Consider the following 24,077-nt stretch of genomic DNA (forward strand, 5'->3'; position numbering starts at 1 on the left):
ACTGCCCCGCGCGCGCCGGCAGTTTGGCCACGTCCCTGGCCACGTCGCGCCCGCTCTCGCCATCTTCGCCGCTTCCTCTCAGGGGCCGCCGCTGCCGCCTGAGCCGCCGAGCCCCGGGGCCGCCGCGCCGACCGCCGCCGCCATGAACATCTTCCGGCTGACCGGGGACCTGTCCCACCTGGCGGCCATTGTCATCCTGCTGCTGAAGATCTGGAAGACGCGCTCCTGCGCCGGTGAGCGGCGGGCGACGTCCCGGAGAGGCTCGGGCTCCAGGCCGGGTCGCTCTGAGGACCCGCCGACCTCGGCCGCCCCGGGGCTCGCGGGCCTGCGGCGCCCGACACACCCCCCTCGACCGGCCCGGCGGGCGCCCGGACCCGGGGCGGGAGGGAACATTGCGTGGCGTTCAGGCCGGGCAGGGTGTCGCCGTGCTGGGCCCCGCTCGGCGCGGGGTCGACTCCCGAACTTGAGCCGTCGGGGCGGAGGAGGAGCCGGCCGGACTGCGCTGGGCCCCATTCTGTCGGAAAAGTTTGGATGGGGCGGGGGCCGGGGGAGTCCGGCTGGCGCGCCCCCGCCCCCCGCCCGCGACTTTAATGGGTGCAGCACCGCGCCGGGGGGGAGGGGGCGGGAGGGGCCGGAGGTGTGGGGAGCCCGCGAATCAATGGGACGGGAGGGAGGAGGATGGGCAGGACCGCGGCCCGCTCGGCCTGACGTGGCAGCCAGGCCAGCCCGGGAGGTGGAGCGGGCGCGGGGAGGTCACCCCGCTCCTCACCCTGCCCCTTCGACGACTGGCCTTTAGGTTAGGGTGTCGGGTCAGGCCTGTCCGTGGAGTGCCGTGGGCTTCACCCCAGCTCTGGGGTCCAAGATCACGCCCGCCACGGGAGGGGGGTGTGAGGAGGTCTCTTAAGTGAATATCTTGGGGACTGTCAGTGCTGCTTGGAGAAACGAACTAGTTTGTCGAACTCCGAGTGCCTCCATCTAATAACGGGTTCTCTTAAGCCTGCGGCGCCGGGTACCGCCGAGGTCTCATGTGGTCTCCTGTAATCCTCACTCCACGTCACCAGTGAGTTGGCGACTCCCTCCTCTGGAGTACACATTTCATGCATGCATTGCCGGGAGGCAGTGAGACAAATCTTCCCCAGATCATAGCTGTGAAGTTTTACATCGCATTAACCCTAGAAGCGTAAGAGCGGCGACGTTTTCAATGATGTCTTAAAATGCAGTGTGGTCTTTAAACGTGTTTCTGATGCCATGGCCTCAGTGAAATAAGTTGAGTGCAAGAAGCTAAATGTTTGCAGAGGCCATAAGAGACGGGGAGGCCTAAAGGACCTGGGTGGCAGAGATCCCACTTACCTGATTGATTTCTGAAATTGCCCCTTCTAGAGTAACACCCCACATCTTTGCTGTCTTCAGGAGTCGCCTATCTCCCCAGAACATACCCGAGATGGAGGAAGTAAGCAAAAGCAAAAGAGACCTTTGAGCGATCAAAATGGGTATTACAAAGTCCACGTACCGAAACCGGTGTTGTCTGGCTTGGAGGTGATCTCGCAGTTCGTACCTGTTCTGAGAGGTTCAGTTGTGTGATTTCCAGTTAAAGCAGAGTAGTTGCAGCAGTTGTGGTAGCTGACACCGAAGCACTTGCTGTGCGCTAGGTGGGACGCTAGCTGCTTGATCGAGCTTATCCCACCTAGTCTTTACTCTTAGAGCTGAGTGCTGTTGTCTCCGTTCTGTGGAGGAGGGAACTGAGTCTTAAGGGAGATGAGGAAATTCGTGGTAGAGCCAGGATTGAAACACAAGCAGCGTAGGTCACAGCGAAGGCTTTTGAATCAATGTCTATTTTGGCCTAAGTAATGTTAGTTCAAACGTTTGATGCAGACCGGTAGTTTAGGTCATGTTTTTGTTGCGTTCAGGAAATTTTTTTCTCCTGCTTTATTGAAATATGATTGACACAGGGGCGCCTGGGTGGCGCAGTCAGTTAAGCGTCCAACTTCAGCCAGGTCACGATCTCGCGGTCCGTGGGTTCGAGCCCCGCGTCGGGCTCTGGGCTGATGGCTCAGAGCCTGGAGCCTGTTTCCGATTCTGTGTCTCCCTCTCTCTCTGCCCCTCCCCCGTTCATGCTCTGTCTCTCTCTGTCCCCAAAATAAATGTTGAAAAAAAATTTTTTTAAAAGAAATATGATTGACACAGAACATTGTACTAGTTTTGGGTGTGCAACATAGCGATTTGATGTACGTATATATTGTGAAATGGTCACAACAAGCTTAGTTAATTAACATCCGTCCCCACACATAGTTAACCATTTTTTTTCTCGTGATCAGAACTTTTAAGGTCTACTCTCCTGTGAACTTCCAAATGTACAGTACAGTGTTGTTAACTATAGTCATTGTGCTATACCTTCATCCCCAGGTCTCATTTTATAACTGGAACTTTGTACCTTTCAATCACCTGTAACCATTTCATCCACCCCTCAGTCTGAAGATATTACTTTTAATCTTGATTTTTGCTCCAAAATTTTTGTGTGAGTCCCTTCATCTTTCACGTATTTCTCAGAAACCCGTTCTCTGTCAAGTCCTTAAGTGCGGAAGCATGTTGTCTCTTAAATATGTATCTAAACTAAGATGTTGGGGAGAAGCTACTGCACCTCCAGGTGTAGCATTTTTTTTTTTTAATGTTTATTTTTTGAGAGGGAGAGTGTGAACAGGGGAGGAGCAGAGAGAGAAAGGGAGAGAATCCCAAGCAGGCTCCACACTGTCAGCACAGAGCCAGCTGTGGGGCTCGAGCTCATGAACCGTGAGATCATGACCTGAGCTGAAATCGAGTCAGACACTTAACCGAATGAGCCACCCAGGCCCCCAGGTATAGAATTCTTAAGGAAACCTTGAGTTATATAGAGAAAGTGAGAGGGTTTGCTATTTTGTTGATTTTTTAATATTCACTATTTTCATTTGGGAAATTTAGGAGCATTTAGGAAAACTGAAAATATTTCCGCCAAAATAATAAAGAAGATAAATAGTTAAGTTCACGGGTGTTTGTCAAGTATTCCTACAATTTAATGCTCTAGTTATAGGGCATTATTAAGCTTCTCTTTGTCGGACTTAGGATCATTTTAGTTCTTACACATGAGATTCCTGGCCTTTTAAAAATCAGAATCACCAAGATGATTTATTCAGAGTTAAATGCTAAATTTGACTAGCTGCTTTGTTTTTCCATTCTAAATTATGAAAGTTGTTTAGAGGCTTTTGAAGGAGTAAGAATTTGATAGGAGTTTCTCAAATAACTGGAATAAGAGACATGTACATTCAGGTTGTGTTTCTCACTTTGAAAATACTGGTATTGGGGTTCATTTTTAGGATTTTGGCACCTGTTCTGAACATGCCTGCAGCCAGAACCATGGGGCTTTTTCCCTTAGCGTAAGGGCTGAGATGGGTTAGTGAGGAAGCTGGAGATTCTGTTTTCCTGAGCATCTAGTTTGAGAATGAGCACCTTAAAGGGCCTGTTTTAAAGTAGGGACAGGAGAGCTGATCTCAGCATAGCTGTGTTGAATTGGCAGTCTCCTGTGCCTTTGTCTGCCATTGTCATTATAGAGGGGTGCCCGAATGAAATGTGACTTTTCTCATATGCTTGAACCTTCGTTGCAACCGGATCCACGGTATGCTGAAGTTATCACTATCCGTGTCCTAAACGCTGACCTGGATAGCCTTGGGAGAACAAGCCTTGGATTGTAGATGAAGAACTTCCTAGCAACATTTTCCTGTAGGCCGGCTGATAGTTATTAATAGCGCTCTATCTGTTGTGCTTAAATTACTAGTGGGGTCCTTCTCAGATCCATGACTCCCAGCAACCCTCTCCTAGTCTCTCCCCTCCCCCGCATCTACTGCTTTGATTGTTGTTAGCTGTGGTTATGTCGGTTGTGTTATAGACTTTTATCATACTAAACATGACAGGAACATACAGTGTCCCTGCATTTCTCATGATTGGATAGCTTATAATTTTGAAGTACAGCATCTCATCTTTTATTGCGGTCATGGTGTACTTCACGAAGCTTTTGTATTACATTCCTAGCTCCCTCTTTGTAGCAGCTGTCACCTCTCTTCTTTTGAGTGCCAGTCTGTTGGCTAATCATTGCTCTCAAACATCTGTTGACCACCCACTGATTGCAAGGCACTGGGGACACAATTCAGAGCAGCTATCAAGGTCTCTGCTGTCGAGAAAGTTGCAATGGAGTTGAAATAAGACATGTATAAAAAGATAAAAATAAAGGGTATTAAACATTAAACTGTGTAGACAGTAAGGGTGCCTGGGTGGTTCAGTTGGTTAAGAATCTGACTCTTGATCTTGGCTCAGGTCATGATCTCACCATTCATGAGATCAAGCCCTGAGTTGGGCTCTGCACTGATGGCATGGAGCCTGCTTGGGATTCTCTGTCTCCTCCTCTCTCTGCCCCTTCCCTGCTCTCGCTCTTGCACGCTCTCTTGCTCTCTCTGTGTCTCTCTAAATAAATAAATAAACATTAAAAATAAAAATAAACCATGTAGACAGTAAATCCAATAGGTGTGAAATGGCTAGAAGGATCCCAGAGAAAGGACCCTTGACTTCCTGGCAAGGAGTATGTAAGACCTACGTGAAGAAAAATGTGAAACTTTCCTGGTGGACACAGAAGATGACCCGAGTGTATGTTCCTACCGTGGTCCTGGATAGGACCAGGCAGGCTGGTAACGAAGCAAGATGATTCATCTTCCCAAATTAATTTACTGATTCAGAATATCATCAAAGTTAAAAGACAGTAAACTGAGAGAAATAATCTGCAATATATCTAAGTGACAAAAAGTTAATATACATAATGAAACATTCCTACAAATAAAAAAAAAAAAAACGGATAGAAAAATAGGCAAAGTTGGCAGTTCACAGAAGACTAACAGAAGGCCCGTTAATCATGAAAGAATGCCCAGCCTCACTAATAGAAACTTGGACAGTAAAACAGCAATGCATACCATCATTTGCCTGCTGGGTGGGAAAAGACGTTCAAAACATCTAATATATGGAAAGGTGCAGAAGGGCATTCTCATCTGGTGTTCTTGAGTATGAAAATTGGCATAGCCTTCCTAGGGGAAATCAGCAAAACTTAAAGTTGACGTTTGTATATTTTATCCCAGCAATTCTTAAGAAGGTGAACTACAGAAACCTATGTGCACAAACTATCTATAGGTGTGAAGATGTTCCTTGTACGTAAGTATGTACAAAACACTGTTTATAGATAAAAAAGATGTTTGTGCAGTACTCATAAGAACAAAAATCATCAACAACCCAAATGTCCGTTAATGGAGTGGTTGCTCAAATGTTGGTACATTCACACTATGGAACATTATGCAGCCATTAACAAGAATGAGCTGGAAGTATTAACAGGGGAAGATAAGAGCTTAATTTAAAAAAAAAAAAAAAAAAAAAAAAAGGAAAGTATACAAAAAAACCCAGAAGGTAAATCTGAGATGTTAAGTTAAAAAAGCAAATTGTAGGAACCCCTGGCTGGCTTAGTTGGAGGAGCATGTGATTCTTTATCTCAGGATTGTAAATTGAAGCCCTACGTTGTATGTAGAGATTACATAAAAAAGCCTGGAAAGTTGCATTTAAAGTGTAGGTGGGAGGGATGTTAAAAGGTCCTTTTGCTTTTTATTACATATATTTTAACCCATTTGAAAATTTTAATGAAATAGCATGTATTTCTTTGAAAACAAGAGAAAACGACAAAACAGTACGTAGTAAGAGCTGTCATTTATCAAGCATTTGCAGTGTGGCAGGTATAATATAAAACACTTTTTCTCCAACAGTCCCATCGAGTTGTTAAGATTTGTCCCCATTTGACAGATGCAGAAAGTGAGGTGAGGTAGGGGGGCGATGTAGGTAATGGGCCCAGGCTTATCCTGTGTGTTCAGGGGTTGAGTTTGAACAGAGTCCATTTGGCTCCAAGAGCCTCTTTTTCCCTAAGTCACAAGAGTTGTGTTACGCATCATTTCCTATTAGCCTGCTGTTCCAGGGAAGGTTCATGGCCTTTAGGAGATAGGAGAGGATCGACTTCTTTAAGAGACAGTGGGTCCAGAGTGGGGTGCCAGGGGCCCTTGTTGAATGCTGCCCTGCACAAACTGTCCTGGTGCTTTGACCTGTGGGGCTTGGTCGCAGCTCAGCTGTTACCAGGACAAAAATAATTCTTGGGAAGCTTTTCTTTTTGGCTGAGGGTTCTGTTCTATAAACCAGTGGGAATATAAGAGAGTCAACTTTTAACCTGCAGCCCAATTTAAAGTAATGTACACTGTAGTATATAGTCGTAGGATTTTATGAAACTTAACTTGGCCCAATGGGAAAAGACAGAAATGGTGTTAGGTTTAATGACTGATTTCCACATAACAAGTTCTACTCCTTAATACGTATTTTTGGTGCATTTGGTATTGGGATGGCTGTTTCAGAAACATTTAGAGTGAGTATTGAGAGCTTGACCTGCTAGTATTCACATGCTTTGGTCTCAAAACAGGGAGAAAGTGACTGAGGGAGCCCCTCAGGCTTTGCAAGAGGTCCCCGCCCACAAGGAGATTCCTGCCGCTGCCCCCTCTGTCTTCAGCTGGGATCCCTGCCATCTTGTGAAGACAGGACTCTTTTTCTGTTTTAAAGGGAAAGCTGCAGCTTGTTAATGAGGATCCCAGACCAGGACGAATGGGATAGAAGTGCACAAGCACATTCAGGTTTCCAGCACAGCAGTTCCTGCATGGATTCTGCACCACGAGACAAGCTGCAGGCCACACGCCGCCTGTCTCTCTTCTCTCCTGCGCAGGGGGCTCTCCTACCCTCTGGTTGGCAGTAAATTAGGGCAGAGCCCAAAGAACATTGCCTATTTACAGTCGTAGAGATGGTATGACTTGGAAACTCGTTGCAAGTGTTATTCCAAAATGAATATTTACCCCATGACATGAAAATAAAACGAGTTGGTTTTTTTTTTTTTTTTTTGACCATTTGTTCATTCATTCAGCAGGTATTTTCTTAGCCCTGCTGTGTGTCAAGCCCATTGCTGAGCACAGAGAATACAAAACAGAAAAGACATGACCCCAACCTTTGGAGATCTCCGTGTCTGTGGGGAAAGAGGGAAGACAGGCAACCAGATAATCACAGTGTATTTTATAAGACCGTTAATAGGAGCTAGGGCAGCAGCTGCTGGGAAGGGGTTCCCATTATGTACTTGCTGAATGAATAAACAGCACCAAGGGAGGTGTCTTCAAAGACAGCTTGCCAGGGGAAGTGATATGTGAATTGGGTCTCAAAAGGGAGTGGTACAAATGATATGAGAGTCCTGGATTTTTGCTAAAGGAATGCTGAAAATGGGGACAAAATCTCAAATGTATCTGGCTTCCAAAATTCCATTAGAATAAATCCTTTATAATAAACTTGCCTGTACGTACCCTATAATTTTTTATTTAAAATGTTGGAGAGAACCATATAGGAAGTGAACTGGGAATTTCTCTCTCAAAGCCTCAACGGATCTCAAATGTGAACTGCATGTTCCCTTTCCTTTCCCCTCCCTTCTCTTCTCTCTGTCCCATGTCTCTTTGTGAATGACAGCTTCATTATTCTCCTTTGGAACATTGATCTTTGATAAGAAAAAGAAGTTCCCCATTACTGGGGAAGACTAAAAGGAGCAGAATGTCTGTATCTCCACCTTTGACCCTTGAAATTGGTTACTATTGATCTAGAAGGAAGAGAGTCAACTTTTTCTTCAGTTTCTGTTTGGGTGTTTTTGTGAATAGACTCAAACTACAAATGTTCATAGGTAGTAAGTAACATTCTTGTATCCAGGCTTTGAATTTCAACAGTGGGCAAAAGTGTTTCGTAAAATGTCATTTAAAAACAATGTGATTTGGGGGCACCTGGGTGGCTCAGTCGGTTAAGCATCCAACTTCTGCTCAGGCATGATCTCATGGTTCATAAGTTTGAGCCCCGTGTTGGGCTCTGCACTGACAGTGGGGAGACTACTTTGGGTTCTCTGTCTCCCTCTTTCTCTCTCTCAAAAATAATTAAAAATATTAAAAAAAAATAAAAACAATGTGATTTTCACATCCATAGGAGTATTGCCGATAATTATGTGCAGCGACATTTCCACTAAATACATGCTTACTTAAATGTCTAATGGGGTGGGGTGCCTGGGTGGCTCAGTCAGTTGGGCGTTCGACTTCGGCTCAAGTCATGATCTCTCTGTCCATGAGTTTGGGCCCCACGTTGGGCTCTATGCTGACAGCTCAGAGCCTGGAGCCTGCTTAGGATTCTGTGTGTGTCTCTCTGCCCCTCCCCCACTCATGCTCTGTCTCTCTGTCTCTGAAAAATGAATAAACCTTAAACAAAAATTTTAAAACGATGTCTAATGGGGTGAAGTTTGCAATGTAGAGGAGGGTGGGTGGGTTCTGGCCTGGAAAGATTCAGTTTTCTTCATGAATTCACTCAATCTTCATCTGAAACCCATAGTTTACATCCTTTGTCACATAAATACCTGGCCACATACAGATGTCAGAAAAGCTTAGTGCACACGCTATGTGACCTTCGGTACTTCCCCCAGCTGAGTCACATGCTGCAAGAGCACTCTGGAGGTGGCCTGGTTGTTGGAGGTGGAAACAGATTCAAAGATATTTATTTATCTGTTTGTTTGTTTGTTTGTTTGTGAGAGAGACAGAATGTGAGCAGGGGAGGGGCAGAGAGAGAGAGAGAGACACAGAATCTGAACCAGGCCCCAGGCTCCGAGCTGTCAGGACAGAGCCTGATGCGGGGCTCAAATTCACAAACTGCGAGATCATGACCTGAGCCAAAGTCAGGTGTCCCCCAAACTGTTTTTTTAAAGTGCTGCTTTTGAGGACTGGCTGTAGTGGCAGGTTCCCACCCTTCTGTCGTTGCATCCAGCATCCACGGCAACATTTTTATGGTTGTCTGACGAATCTAAGAGGTGGAATTTTTTAAAATGTTAACATGTCCAAGAAATGCTGCCCTCGCAAAGTAAGCCACCTTGGGAGGCCCTTCCACTGCCCCCGGGGGTTACTGCTCAGACTGTTACCTGAAGCAGTGCACCTAACTGGGTTCCTCATCTGCTTAATCGGGTTAGATTCCAACACCATCCCCTGAAGGATTTGTCACCATGAGATACATTGTTTTAAAGTGGAAAGAAAGATGCTAAAGGTAGCAGACCAGTTATAACACTAACAGCGGAATTAGTGAAATTATTCCTGTCTAAAGTCTTTGAGAAATACAATGTTCATTTGAACAGTGCACATCCTGGTATATTGGTGCTGGCATAATTAAGGCACTTTTCGTAGTTACCTGGCATGATAAGACTGCAAAGTGGTTAGAACCTCCCCGAAGGAGCGTGTTCAAAGATGTTAACTGGAAAAGAAAACAAAAAGAATGTTAAGCGAAAGGAAAAGTACAGCAGCTCTCGTTGACGGAGTCCTCCCAGACGTGAGCCACTGGCCCTGGTGCCCACTCCCCATGTGTGCACTTCCTGCAGTGTTCTCCGCAGGAAACAGCCAGCTCCTCTCACAGACACTTGGCTAACACTCTCCTTTTGTTTCTTTAGGTATTTCTGGAAAAAGCCAGCTTCTCTTTGCACTGGTCTTCACAACTCGTTACCTGGATCTTTTTACTTCATTTATTTCATTATATAATACATCTATGAAGGTATGGTATGACAGCCAACAGAATGCATTTTATCCATGGTTCACAGGCTGATGGAAGCTATGAAGTTTGGGCCAGTGGCGTGCTTAAACGTCTTCTAGAGGGATGTCTAAACATGCTGTTCTCAACGTAAGCACTTTCAGACCACCTTGTATGTAGAAGTGGGAGTAGTGTTATCATCAAGCATATTTTCTGTTTCAAAGCAGAATCTATTTAATTGAAGTGCTTCGCACTTAGAGATTTTTTAATCTTAAATTCCTTGAGTATGATAAACTTCTAAAGCTCTTGATAACCCTGTGAGAAAGAGGGGTGACTATTATGTTTTCAAGCAGTGGGAAATTACAGACTCCCTGGGAAACCCAGCAGGTTGGTTCAGAACTAGAAATGAAAGCCACCAGCGCTCCTCGCCGCGGTGCCTGTTTTGCTCTTGTGCGAGGGATTATGTGCAGGCTTCTACTTTTTTTTTCCTGTTAAATCCATGTTTTATAAACTTCTTTATGGGCCATCTTTATTGCTTTTGCCATGCCTAAATAACATCCGTACCATCATTTACTTAGTGTGTTCTTGAAACCTTTTACCTTGTCCTAAACATTAGTATCCATGGCGTTAGTGTCGTTATCCACATGAAAAAAAATGTGTAGTTATTAAAATGCAGAATGTTGGGGCGCCTGGGTGGCTCAGTCGGTTAAACGTCTGACTTCAGCTCAGGTCATGATCTCACGGTCCGTGAGTTCGAGCCCCGCATCGGGCTCTGTGCTGACGGCTCAGAGCCTGGAGCCTGCTTCGGATTCTGTGTCTCCCTCTTTCTCTGACCCTCCCCTGTTCATGCTCTGTCTCAAAAATAGATAAACATTAAAAAAAAAAAATTAAAATGCAGAATGTTCGTGGACCTTTGGGGATGCACGTGTTTCACTTGCAGAGGCCTCGGTTCCACACAGCCGTGGAACTTACACTTCCTGAACACCCACAGCACTGGCCCTCCCCTAGCGCTGAGGACAGGGCGGAAGCTAAGAAGGAAGGCCTACTGTCTAGTTGGGAAGGGTAGACCGATCATCCCAGCACCAAATGAATGACTGCAGTTTGGGATGGGTACTGGGAAGGAGAAGTATGGGGCTCTCACCTTGTGCAGGAGGAGTCTCATTTCTTCCCTCATTCATTCTGCGTAGCTTACTGAGCACCTGTGTGCGGGGCCCTGTTGTCAGCGCTTGTCGGCACACCCGAGGAAGTAGCGTTTAAGCTGAAGCCTGTTGTGGCACTTGAAAAACATTTTTTGTAAACACACGTAGGGGAGACAAAGAAGTATTTGGACCTGAGGTCTTTACTAAAAAGCAAATTTGAGTTCCCTGTAATCATTCCATTCTTCATTACTAGGTGATGGGAGCCTCGTCATCAGGAAATAGTTTGCTTACTTAAAATGGCTAGGTCCCTGCCTGTTGTCCAGGCAAGTTAAAGCTGCAGGTATTAGAAGCGTGTGAGCAAGAATTTTCCTCCATTCCCCTCAGGATACCTAGCTTTACAGGGCTCCTTCTTGTTTGATTCTAGTTTCCAGGCATGTCCTGAAAATCAGAGATGTGAGGGCCAAGTTTTATGTTCTCATGGCTTTGGCTTTATTTATATTTATTTTGAGAGAGAGCACGGGAGTGGGGCAGAGAGAGGGAGGCGGGGGGAGAGAGAATCCTAAGCAGGCTTTGAGCTGTCAGCATGGAGCCTGATGCAGGGCTCGATCCCATGACCGTGAGATCATGACCTGAGGCGAAATCAGGAGTCCGACGCTTAACCGACTGAGCTGCCCGGGCGCCCCTCATTGCTTTCACTTTAAAAGCCAAGCGTTGGCAAGAGGAGACAACAGCTGCTTTCCCTGGTGGCCACCGAAGCCTTTGCGGACAAGGTCTTGGCTGGCGGAAGGCCGGGTGCTGAGGAGGGACCTTGACATGACTTGGTTGGATGTTCTGCTGGAGGGGACTCTGTGTATAAATGTATATATATTTTGTTGATACATGTAGATGATATGTTATTTTATTCATATATGCACACATACACATAGTTGTATGTGGAGAGAACTCACAATATAAGTAAGATACTAATCTTCCTTGATTTTTTTTTTTTTTTGGTAGTTTGGTATATGGGTATGACCAATTTTAATACCTTGTTGGCTATTTGCAAATATAATTTCATGATGAGGTGCTGGGGACAGTTTAGTGTCTTTGTTTCGTTGTTAAGCATATGACGGGGTTTGATGATTGCTCTCCTTTTCCTGTTAAGTCCTTTGCCCAGATGTTTCCTCATTATGTTTCACCAGGTGGTTTTCCCAGTAAGGAGTCCCAGGCAGTGTAGCTGATACCCCAGTCGTTCCTATCCATAAGCTAAACCTGCCCTGGTTCTTGGGCCTAAAATTCCACATCCTGAAAATTGCTGTAATTTCAAAATATCAGACTTTTCCTTTGGGTTGGATGAATATATGGTGTTTGGCCTTTTGAACGTGGAAGAACATAACTGGGTTGTAAGCCTTTGAACAGCTGCACCTCTATGGGAGCTGCCTTACCGCAGGCAGCTTTTGGTTTTGCTTTTGTTATGTTACCAGACAAAATTTCATAGAAATGATCTGACTTTTCTGTGTTAAAGTAACACACTGTCAGCACAAATGGTCATTGTAAAGTCAAATGTGAGTTACATGGTATCTTATCTTTACACAAGCACTGGCGGAGGGGGTGTGTGCTAGTTTTGAACTGCATGGAGTGAACTTTGTGTTCGTTTTTTTTCTTAAGCTGCTATCTAATAGTTTGAAGTGAGATTAAAAATACACGCTTTGGCGGTTTCTTACAAAGTTAAATGTACACTTTTAACATAAGATCAGCAATCCCATTCCTAGGTATTTACCCAAGAGTAATGAAAACTTAGTTTCATACAGATGCCTGTACGTACATGCCCCTAGCAACTGTATCTCCCGTCCATCAAGCTGGACACGACCCACCTGTCCTGTAACTCGTGCATGGACGGACAGACTGTGGTAACACGCACGCGGTGAGCCGCTCCTGGGCAGCAGAAGAGAGCCGTGGTTACTACACGCGGCGGCATGGTTGGATCAAGAAGGCATTAGCTGCGTGAAAGAAGCGGAGACATACCATATGATTCCATTTATGTGGCATTCTGGAAAAGGCAAAAACTATGGAAACCAAGAATAGATCAGTTATAAAAAAAAGAAAGAAAGAAAGAAAGAACAGATCAGTTATCGCCAGAGGTTGGGCCTGAGGGGGGAGGGCTTGACTCCAAAGGCGCGGCATGAGGGGGTTTTGGGGGGTCACAAGATAGAACTACTCTGTGTCTTGATCATGGTGGTGGTTATATGACTCATAGAAGTATACACCCCCAAAAAATGAAGTTTATTGTCTTTAAGCATCAAAATAAAAAAGCTAAAGAAATAAATCTTGCCTTTCTGAGCATACGAATGATGTAGAAGGAAGCCAAGGGAGTTGGAACCGCCGTGAAGTATCCGTGACCTGGTGCTTTTCTCGTTCTTAGCTCATCTATATTGCCTGCTCCTACGCCACGGTGTACCTGATCTACATGAAATTCAAGGCGACCTACGACGGAAACCATGATACCTTCCGAGTGGAGTTCCTGGTGGTCCCCGTGGGAGGTCTCTCCTTTCTAGTCAATCACGATTTCTCTCCTCTTGAGGTGAGTCAGGGGGCTAGTTAGTGGGCATGTCTCCTTCCCCAGGGAAATAGCCGTGTTTGCAGATAACGTGGGACGGTTCTGTTTTGCTTGTGTCTTCTGTTTGGCAAGCTCCTGGGGCAGCATATACTATTTGGTGTAAATAAGTCACAGACGGGAATAAAGCCCCCAGGTATTTGGGTGTCTGCTGATGGATTATTGCCAGATTCTCCTCTAGAACATAAAGTAGGCGTCTGCGTAGTGAGCGCAGTGCCTTGCCTATCCGAGTGCTGGAAGAACGTGATCTTCTCTCCACTCTGACCCAGCTTTTGTTTCCTCTTCACGTAAGGGTGTCGTGCATGGATACCACGTGCGAATCCCCTCAGCCTCCTTGCTGCGCTCTGGCGTTTAGGGGGAGTGGTTGGCATGGCGCCCTGCGCTGCACAGAGCCGTGCCTGCTCCTAGGTGCCTCGCCCTTCCCTTCGTGTCTTGGGGAAACTGCCGCTCATGGATTCAGACACGCAGGGCTCCCCGCGAGGCCTTCTGTCGTCGGCATGAATAAAGTGCCGTGTGGGGCAGAGAGTTTGCATAATTACAATTCCCATTACTTGCCCCTTTGATTTAGCCACACCGAAAAAGCCTAAAGAATAAGAAAGATGATGAGAATCTTGAGATCCTCTGGGAAGGAGACCAGCCGGTGAGGCAGACCATCAGTGGGAAAGGGGTGGCCCCGGCTGTCAGTGTCGTGCGCCCCGGCAGAGAGCAGCGTTCACTCGGGAGCCTAGATTCGCAGTGGGTCAGGCTTATCCGGGAGAAACGTGTCTGTAGATTCACAGAAAATTGTACAGGGAAGGAGATGTTGGAGAGACGAGGTCATGAAAATTCACACCGGCCGAGGCGTCCAGTTACCCAGCCTGTCATTGGGAGTGTCATGCCTCTTAAATGTAGCTAAAGTTTCTGTGATTTATCAAACTGCTAAGCTACTCTGTTTGTGCTCAGATGCCCAGACTGCTGTTTGAGCTGCTCCACGATAAAGCAAGAGTATTTCCCGTGAGCTCACGGTGGGTACGGACCGAAGCTTGTGGTTTCTCTTACAGATTTTGTGGACCTTCTCCATCTACCTGGAATCCGTGGCTATCCTTCCCCAGCTCTTCATGATCAGCAAGACAGGGGAGGCGGAGACCATCACCACCCACTACCTGTTCTTCCTGGGCCTCTACCGCGCTCTCTATCTCGTCAACTGGATCTGGCGCTTCTACTTTGAGGGCTTCTTTGACCTCATTGCTGTGGTGGCCGGCGTCGTCCAGACCATTCTGTACTGCGACTTCTTCTACTTGTACATCACAAAAGGTACCTCGGGCTATGTGCTCCCCGCCCTGTTCCTCCCGCCGCGGGTTTTCAGGAGCGACCTGGCCCAGCACGCTCCTAATCTGGCGCTTGCTCCAAAAGCACAGCTCGTTTCAGGAAAACATTTTAACGACCATCAAATAAAATTCTGGATCAAGGTTTTCAGCCTTTTTTCTTTTCCGAGCTTTATTGTTTTTCTGTGACAGCATGTTTTTATTGTAAAAAATTGAATTAGCTTTCATCATTCTGAAAACAGTCACCTGAAACCCTAGCACTCAGAGATAGTTGCTGTTAATGTTTCGGGAAATGTAATTCCTGATGTGTCTGTGTATACACAGATGGCGGATTTTTAAAATACACGTGCTATTCTGTAATCTGGGTTTTCTTCCCCACTTACATTTTTTCAAATCAGTAGATAGAAATCTACGTAGTTTTCAGTAGCCATAGACTATTTCATTATGTGTATTACCATAATTTACTTACTCAGCCCCCTGTTCGTGGGTATTCAGGCTGTTACTCATTAGCTGCTATTAAAATCCAGTGCTTAATCGGTATCCTTGTATATATACATTGCCCCATTTATGTGAATATAGGACATGCAAACGTCACAGTAATCTGATGGGGGGAAAAAAAGACATATTTATGCATGTGCACACAGATGTAAGCATATAGTTTTAGGGGATTCAGGAACCCCTGAAACGCAGCCACTGACCCAGGCTAAGAACCCTTGCTAAACAGCTATACGGTATGATTCCTAATGGCTAGATATAAGAGCACATAGATCTTCTCTCTTTTTTAACCTCCAGTATTTCATAGACTTTTATACATAGTAACAGTTACATTTTAATATATGTTGAATCAGGGGAGAAAGTCATAAAACTCTGCTGTGAATTTGGTGACAATTTCAATCGAATGTGTGTCTCTTAAATTCACTTGCTGTGGCATTGAGGTACATGAAGAAATTTCAAGTGTATGTGTGCATGACATATTCATAGCTCAGAGGGTTCTGTTTATTGACACCAAAATCAAATGGTTGTTGGCGCCAAAAGCTTGTCTCCTTGGACCTTATTCTGTAGTGTCTTGAGTGTGACAGGCCTCTGGGAACGGGAAAAAGGAAACTGTAAGCTTATCAATAGCAGTAACCTTTTGTTTTCTCTTCCTCTCTTTAAAATCCTAGTACTCAAGGGAAAGAAGCTCAGTCTGCCAGCGTAAGTGCCAAAGACCACCACCAGCATCTGTCCCTCAGGGTGCTCGGACAGAGTTCTTACCACAGCAAAGGCACAAGATGCTTGATACGGAAAATCAGAAACTTAACTCTTTTGTTCAGATAGTCATCAGTGGCTCTGTAGGAACCCCGAGGAAAAGAGCCAGAAGGTTTCTGTTTAATGCATCTTGCCTTATCTTTTTTTATTACTATGTACAAAGATTTTTTTACACAAAGGAACTTAATGCTGTATTAATAAATTCAGTGTGTAGCTTCAATTGGGGTAGTTCCAAAAGTGAAGATTTTGTGAGGAATAAGTGCAACCTTTTTTTTTTTTAATTCTTTGAAATTGTTGATTCTTTGTGTCTGCAATGAAATTGTACTCCCTTGACAGTTGGTAGATTATATATTCTTCCATCTATCAAACTTGCATTCCACTATATTTATTTTTTGCCAAAAGATGAGTTATATTTGTTTGAAATCTGAGACACTATGTTGAATTTGGTATATCTGTTCAAATTTCTTCCCACCTAACGTGGCCATCGTTCCTTGGACATGACAACACTACACGTAAGGCTGGTAAGGATGGCTTGCAAGTCTTCTGGTTTTCATTACCAAAATTTTAAGATTCTGAACGTAGAAGGAGTCAGGTTTAAGAGTCCCCAGTGGTGCCCGCCCTCTTCTGCTAAGAAGAGTCAGTGTGAGACTGTCCCGAGGATGTCGAAGAACTTGGTGGACAGGGGTTCTAGGCCGCTTGCCACCCAGGTGTGGGATGTGAGGGACGTTGATTATGTCCTCTGAGGAACGGAACCCAAGCAGTCACCTGTCACCTTTATTTTCACTTTCAAAAGATTACTACAACCATGTCCATGCTCAGATTCACACGGTTTTTCGTATCACTTTCGGGTAGTAAATTGATTTACGTTTTTTTCTTAACTGGCAGCACCAATTGCCATTCCTTATACTCTTTAAATTTTTTTTGTTTTTGTTTTGTTTTTACTGAGCTCTTGCATGATTTATCTTGTTACCATCCTCAATAAACATGTTATTAAACATAGAACAAATTGTCTTTTTTTTTTTTTTTTTTTTTTTTTTTTTTGTGAATTAGGCTTTTGGACTATTCTATGTCAGGATGACTTTTTTCATTTTTTGATTGGCTACAAAAGCTCAATATAGGGCCATAAACATTTACTGTCCACTAATGAATCTAAAACTATCTGTATTTTGAGGAAAAATTGGAGTTTTTCCTCCTGATTTTGCTGTTTTATTGATCTGCTACATTTTTTTGATTTTATGCAAAAGCATATGACTTTGTTTTTATGTGATGCACCATAAAATGTTGAAGTGTTGAATACTAACAGTGCTTACTACAGGATGTAGTATTTTTGCTTGCTGCATTAAAATAGTTTGTGGAAGAAGGGAGCTAGATGGGTTTTATTTTTATCTAGTGTGTCTCTTACCCTCTTTCTGAACTGGCAGTGTAACTGCGTAGTTTAACCTCTTGTCTTTCTCTCTCGTCTTGCTCCCTGCACTCCATGCCTCATGGTTTTGCTTTGGTGTATCCGTATGTTTCTAGCGTTCTAGTCTTGGTTTAGTTTGTTTTCATCCTCCCTGGAAGATTTGAGAGCACGGAGGAAGGGTGGGAAATTGCCACAGAAGTGGAGCAGACTGCTTGCTGCCCACACTGGGGGTGGGTGGGTGGGAGGCTCACACTGTTTTTGTGCATGTAAATCAAACACGAGCTGGGACCGCTTGGGGGAGAGCATAGTGCAGACAACAAGATCTGGGACCTCAGCAGGCCGCCTGGCTTGGGAAGTATCAACGCCTTCTCTAGTCACTGTGCCCACATAAAAATAAAGCCGGCCAAGATGGGACCACCATTTTGTGGCCAACCAGGATGACATCTTCATAAATAGGGTGGCTGAGTGGGAGTACGGGACTGGGGCCGCGTCTCCGCACACATAGGAAACGAAGGCCTTGTATGATGCGCTTTATAAAGCACTGTTTCAGAGTCCCTTTCACGTCTCCAATAAAGGTTATCAGGTAATTATATTTTTTATCCAGGTGTTTTATTTGTGTGAATTTGTTTTAAAAGTGAAAGCATGAGAAATCCAGCAAAGTTAACCAGTTTGCCCACTGAGTGATCATTCTGTGAAAAGCTGCTGGCTGTTTACAGGTGCTAATCTGTTCCCTGGTCCAGTTCAGCCGCTGTCAGAGTAACGTGTCCTGCTTCCTTGCAGTCTGGTCACGAGGGAAGTAAGTAGGTAGAGAAAAGGTTGGGGGGGGGGGAGGGGAAGGTTGCAGGTGGAAACCCTTGGGAGAAGATCCAGTCCAGTTTTTCCCAAGATGCCACTAGGTTGGATGACTCCCTGGAAAGGTCAAGCACAGATTTCCTTTCAATAGAAATCACAAGTGAGGGGCGCCTGGGCGGCTCAATCGGTTAAGCTTCCGACTTTGGCTCAGGTCATGATCTCGAGGCTAGTGGGTTCGAGCTCTAGCTCGGGCTCCATGCTGGCGATGCAGAGTCTGCTTGGGATTCTCTCTCCCTCTCTCTGCCCCTACTGTGCTCTCTTGCTTTCTCTCAAAATAAATAAACTTTTAAAAAGTGGTTAAGGGCGCTTAGGTGGCTCAGTCGGTTAAGCGTCCAACTCGATTTTGGCTCAGGTCATATCTTACGGTTTGTGAGATTGAGTCTCTAGTTGGGCTCTGTGCTGATCGCGCGAAGCCTGCTTGGGATTTGGGATTCTCTCCCTCTCACCCCCCCCCCCCATAAATAAACTTAAAAAAAAAAAGTCCTAAGTGGTTAGTGGGAACCCTGAGTCAGAAAATCACAAGCTTTGGGATCAGCCTTGTTTTAGGAGTCTCAGCTCCTCACACTCTAGCTCTGTGACCCTGGATTAACGAGTCTCTTCCCTCTGTTACCTGCAGACTCTTGCTGTAGGGTTTTTGTGAGGTGTGAATGAGTCCATGTCTGTGAAGCTCAAAATAGAACTTGAGGCACACACATTAAGTGCTCAGCACCTCTGTGACCCCCTGCTCCCCTCCCATTGTGCTTAGTTTGGGGACAGCTGCCTTGCAAGCTGGCTGGAAACCACTTCTGGCAGGAGTTCCTGGGGCTTATTTGAGAACATTGGTCAATTTTGCCCTTGTTGGGAGAGCAATGCATCTGCAGACCTTGACTCTTAAGTACCTTCCCCAAACCACCTGAGTGCCATCTAATGAGGGCTGATTGAATTGGGGCTCCACGTGGGCTTTTTTTTTTTCTCCTGTGTCCTTCGCCCTCTAGTGACTGAATGTGGAATTAGCAAGAAACGCGCCCTGCTCAGTACAGGGGACACTCCCTTCACCCCTCTGAGTTAGCCTTTGTAGCGTGGCGGCGTCTTGTGTAGGTGCTGTGGGTATTTCTCCTACTGATTCTGAAACAATTCCCTCTTAGCATTGGATTTTAAAGAAAGTTGCAGCATAATATAGCACTAATCTTTTAAAAAGACAGGGACACTTTTTTACAACATTAGAATATTCCAGGTCTCCACTCCTAGTTTCACCCCGAGCACTTAATTTAAAAAAAATTTTTTTTTCTTAATATTTATTTTTGAGAGAGACACAGAGCATGAGTGGAGAAGGCGCAGAGAGAGCGGGAGACACAGAATCCAAAGCAGGCTCCAGGCTGCCAGTGCGGAGACCGACACGGGGCTTGAACTCACGACCCGTGAGATCATGACCTGAGTCAATTGGATCCCCAACCGAGTCACCCAGGCGCTCTGATCGCCTTGAGCACTTTAAAGGTGAAAGTCTCAAGGCAAATGTTACACTACACTTGACTCTATTACCAAAACAGAATGGAAATACGCAACGTATTTATTCCTCTAATAAGGGTTCTAAGACAATTAATGGTTGTGTAATAGGGAAACTGGTGTGCCCCGAAACTAAAAAAGTCACTTAAGTTTACTTGGAATTCTGAGAATTGAAGATCTCAGGGCTGTCAAGAAGGCCTTAGAAAAACAACTGTCCAAATTCCTGAAAGATCTAGCTAACATTGCCCGACACCCATCTGACAGAGTCTAAATGCAAGGGTATTAATTTTACTCAGGACAGGGATTTACTCATACGAAAGAAAATTAAGTGCTAAAGGAATAGTGGAAGAAATAAATCAGTTGATTTGGAAAAGTGAAAGTAAAGATCACTGTTTCTCCAAGTTAATGTTTTTAAATAGCTCTAATTTGGGGCACCTGGGTGGCTCAGTAAGTTAAGTGTCTGACTTTGGCTCAGGTTATGATCTCAGTTTGTGAATTCGAGCCCCGCATCAGACTCTGTGCACTGACCACATGGAACCTACTTGGGATTCTCTCTCTCCCCCTCTTTCTCTGCCCCTCTTCTGCTCGTGCTTTCTGTCTCTCTCAAAATAAACTTTAAAAAATAAAATAGCTCTAATTCAACCAATGGAATGTTATACGGAAATAGGACATAACTTGCAGAGATTAGAACTATTCAAAATACGTTTTTTATTTTTTAATTGTTTTATTTATTTTTGGGAGAGAGAGAGAGAGAGAGAGAGAGAGAGAATGAGTGGGGGAGGGGCAGAGAGAGAGGGAGACACAGAATCCGAAGCAGGCTCCAGGCTCCGAGCTGTCAGCACAGAGCCTGATGCGGGGCTCGAACTCATGGACTGTGAGATCATGACCTGAGCCGAAGTCGGATGCTCAACCGACTGAGCCACCCAGGCGCCCCAAAATACGTTTTTTTTTGTTTTGTTTTTTGTTTTTTAATTTTTTTAATGTTTATTTTATTTTTGAGACAGAGAGAGACAGAGCATGAATGGGGGAGGGGCAGAGAGAGCGGGAGACATAGAATCGGAAGCAGGCTCCAGGCTCTGAGCCATCAGCCCAGAGCCTGATGCGGGGCTCGAACTCATGAACCGTGAGATCGTGACCTGAGCTGAAGTCGACGCTCAACCGACTGAGCCACCCAGGCGCCCCAAAATACGTTTTTTTAATATGCACACTACCTCTTTGAAATGATAGTTTTGTGGGTTGTTATTGTTCTTAACATTAAGTTGACAGCTTATCTTTACTAACAAAAGTTTATATAGAAGAATTTTCTTACTCCTAAGCCTTACAAATTCTGCTTTCAAAAGGGAAGTATTACATTTGAGAATATTCGGATCATAGACACAGGCCTCTCTAACTTCAGAATCACCCTCTTTTCCTACTCTTCCTCCAATCTCGTTTTAGTATCTCTTTCAGGGAAGTCCTCCCTGACCTCTCTGATTAAGTCACTGGCCACACCAAGTACTCAAGTACTTATTTTATAATGAATAGTTCTCTTTTCTATAGAAACCTTGTAACATCCCCATTTACAATCTCTGTACGATTTCCACAACCATCAATACAATTTCAATTTTATATTTAACCCTGAAATTTTGCCCTTTAGAAGGAACTTCAGACTTAGAAAATCTTGACATTTAATGAATTTATTTATTCATTCATCAACTATTTAGTAAGTGCCTGTAATGTGCTCTATCACGTGCACAGCAGTCAACAAGATGGACAGGGTAAATTGCTCATGCAATTTACACCCTAAGGTGGGAGGAGAGAGGTATAACAAACATGGTGCCGTGTCACGGAGTAATTATTATGAGATAAAACTAAAGCAGGGTAAGGGAATGGAAACAGGTGGGTGTACAACTGTTTAGATAAGGTGGCCGGAGAAGGCGTCTTTGAGACCCGGACACTGGAGCTGAGGCCTGAATGAACTGAGAGAGAGACATGGAACTACCTGGGGAGGAGCAGCCCTGGCAGAGGACACAGAAAATGTAAAAACCCTGGGGCGTCAATGAACTTGCTGTATTTGGGGGTTGGGGGTTGGGGAGGACGGCAGGCAGCGGGGTGACGGAGAGAGAGAGAATGGTAACCCAAACCCAGGGAGACATACAATCACGCACTGACAGACTTGATGTGTGACTACCAGGGAAAAACCTTTCCGGAGTGGGGGTGGGGGGTTGGAGTCAATGTTACGCACAAAGTGTATTCAGGGGAAATACCTTGTCGGGGGCGAGGGGAGTAACAGCAGAATGAGGGGGCACAATGAGATCGGACCAGGCATAAGGCAAAGGAGGCTGGGACGAGGGTGGAGGAGAGTGGAGGTGCTAAGGGCTCAGAAACCACGCCACTAGGCGACCGCGTGCTCGCGGGGAAGGGGCGCGGATCAGGCTATCACCCCCACGCCCCAGCCCCGAGCCGCCAGGTGGTTTCAGACCCGGAACTCAGAGGCGTCCTAACGCGGCACTCCTGACCGCAGGGAGCATCGATGGTCACACGCCTCGAAGCCCACAGACCTGGGATGAGCCTCAGATCCGCCATTAACAGCCGTGGATCTCGGTGGGGAGGGCAATTTCTCCGGGCCTGAAGAGTCCTTACCTACAAAATGGGAATATTGTCAGAACGGACTTCGCTCCCGTTCAAAAACAGCTATCAGGCCAACCAGAGTCCTCCGGGTCAGCGTATCTGCGCAGGCGCGGAGCGTCCCGCTGCTGCGAGGGGGCTCAGTGCGCGTGCGCCGGGCCGGGCCCTAGCGTGCGCCTGCGCGGAGTCGTAGTCAGTTTGGCGTTGGTTCCCGGAGGCCGCGGGGCTTCGAGTGGCCGCCGGCGCGCGGCAGGCTGGCCCGAGGCCGGGCAGCGGGGCCTCCGCCATGCCCGGGATGGTGCTCTTCGGTCGGCGCTGGGCCATCGCCAGTGACGACCTGGTCTTCCCGGGGTTCTTCGAGCTGTCCCTGCGAGTGGTGTGGTAAGGGCGGCGGGCTGTGTGGGCTGGCGGCCGGCCGGCCGGCCGGGGTGCGCAGGGAGCGGGTCCGGGAGTAGCGTCCGTGTCGCCGGGTTTGTGCGCGCCGACTCGGGCCCCACGTTCCCGCATCGGGGCCTCCCCAACGCCGAGGACCTGGGTGCTGCCGCTCTACCCATTTCACGGAGGGCTCACTGAGGCCGGAGCGGGTCGGCCAGGCCCGGGGGCACCCAGGTGGGTCCCGTGGCACCGGCGCCCGTCACGTGCGGCGCCTAGGCCTGGCCCTGGGGGCCTCCGGAACGTCGTTCCCGACCAAAGGCCGTGACCTCCGGTTCCGCTTCCTGGAGCCGGGGAGCAGCCCTTGCATGATCACGGCGCTCGGCCTGGAAACGCAGGGCATCTTTTGTCCGCCAGAGGAAAGATGGAACATAATAGCGTGGCTGCCGTTCCCGAGCCGGTTGTGGCCGAGTTCCATGCATGAGGAGCAGTCAGGCTCAGGCTCGGGAAATATGTACCCTTTCGTCTTTCCAAGTGTGGAACCCATGGGAACTGGAATTGGGCTCCTGAGGTCTGTTCCCAACCGGTCTGAGCAGGAAATAAAACAGCACCACTGTAATTTTTTAAAAACACATTCTTGAGGGGAAAGGAATACAAAAACACAAAATATTGGAAGTGGCTTCTCAGTAGTTTCGTAATTTCCAGAGCCGAGCCTCTGAAATCATTTCCCAATATTATTTCCAGACCCAAAGTCTTATACAAAAGCATAAGATGTTATCTAGTCCAGTTCCACCTCTGGGCTTGAATCCTTAATACAGCGTTCTTGCCAGGGGTGCTCTGCCCTTTGCTGAAATACCTCTGGGGACCGGTCGCTATTACTTTGCCTTGTTTGGGGTTGTCTTTATTGTTATTCTGCACTGAAGTACTGCACTGAAATCTCGAAGTCGCAATACTTGGCCTTTCACGCTTATCAGCGTTCACTATCGGTGGTCTTTGGATAACTTCTTGCCTGCTGCTTTTGTATCACACAGCAGATTACAATGTGTGTCAATTTCTCGTTAATACACAGGAGTAAACGCTATCTTGTTAATAATTTAGCAAGCATGTACTTTGTTGATTTACAGTTGCATATTTCTTTCTTTCATTAATTTATTTGGGGGGGGGGGGAGGAACCTGAGTGGGAGAAGGGCAGAGGTCGAGATAGAGAATATGAATGAATGAATCCCAAGCGGGCTCTGTGCACTGCCAGCTCGGGACTTGAACTCATGAACCACGAGATCATGATGTCAGCTGAAACCAAGAGACAGATGTTCAACCGACTGAGCCACCCAGGTGCTCCTACGGTTGCATCTTTCTGAGTCATTATGGGGTTGCTGTTTTTCAGCAGTTCATAGTATGTTTGCGTA

General features: G+C 46.2%; 2 protein-coding genes across 3 annotated transcripts in view; both read left to right on the forward strand.

The window, feature by feature from the left end:
* The first annotated feature begins 16 nt into the window (after positions 1-16).
* Positions 17-17,950, forward strand: KDELR2 (KDEL endoplasmic reticulum protein retention receptor 2). Its single transcript, XM_047837734.1, has 5 exons — positions 17-233; positions 9,596-9,696; positions 13,213-13,371; positions 14,445-14,697; positions 15,872-17,950. The coding sequence occupies exons 1-5, from the start codon at positions 143-145 to the stop codon at positions 15,904-15,906; spliced, it is 639 nt and encodes a 212-aa protein (XP_047693690.1). The 5' UTR covers positions 17-142; the 3' UTR covers positions 15,907-17,950.
* A 4,527-nt stretch (positions 17,951-22,477) lies between these two features.
* DAGLB (diacylglycerol lipase beta) overlaps positions 22,478-24,077 on the forward strand; it is a 34,845-nt gene continuing 33,245 nt past the window's right edge. For both annotated transcript variants that reach the window (XM_047837732.1, XM_047837733.1), the window contains exon 1: positions 22,478-22,680. In XM_047837732.1, coding sequence (XP_047693688.1) covers positions 22,586-22,680 — 95 coding nt within the window. In that variant the 5' untranslated portion in view covers positions 22,478-22,585. The remainder of the gene's footprint in view (positions 22,681-24,077) is intronic.

This window comes from Prionailurus viverrinus, chromosome E3, assembly GCF_022837055.1.
Source record: "Prionailurus viverrinus isolate Anna chromosome E3, UM_Priviv_1.0, whole genome shotgun sequence".
Classification (NCBI taxonomy): domain Eukaryota; kingdom Metazoa; phylum Chordata; class Mammalia; order Carnivora; family Felidae; genus Prionailurus; species Prionailurus viverrinus.

Bases quoted from the DNA above. Each gene is read 5' to 3' on its own strand.
- KDELR2 (XM_047837734.1), top strand. From the start codon at position 143: ATGAACATCTTCCGGCTGACCGGGGACCTGTCCCACCTGGCGGCCATT. The intron at 9,697-13,212 runs GTATGGTATGAC...TCTCGTTCTTAG, and splicing joins TATATAATACATCTATGAAG to CTCATCTATATTGCCTGCTC. The intron at 13,372-14,444 runs GTGAGTCAGGGG...TTTCTCTTACAG, and splicing joins ACGATTTCTCTCCTCTTGAG to ATTTTGTGGACCTTCTCCAT.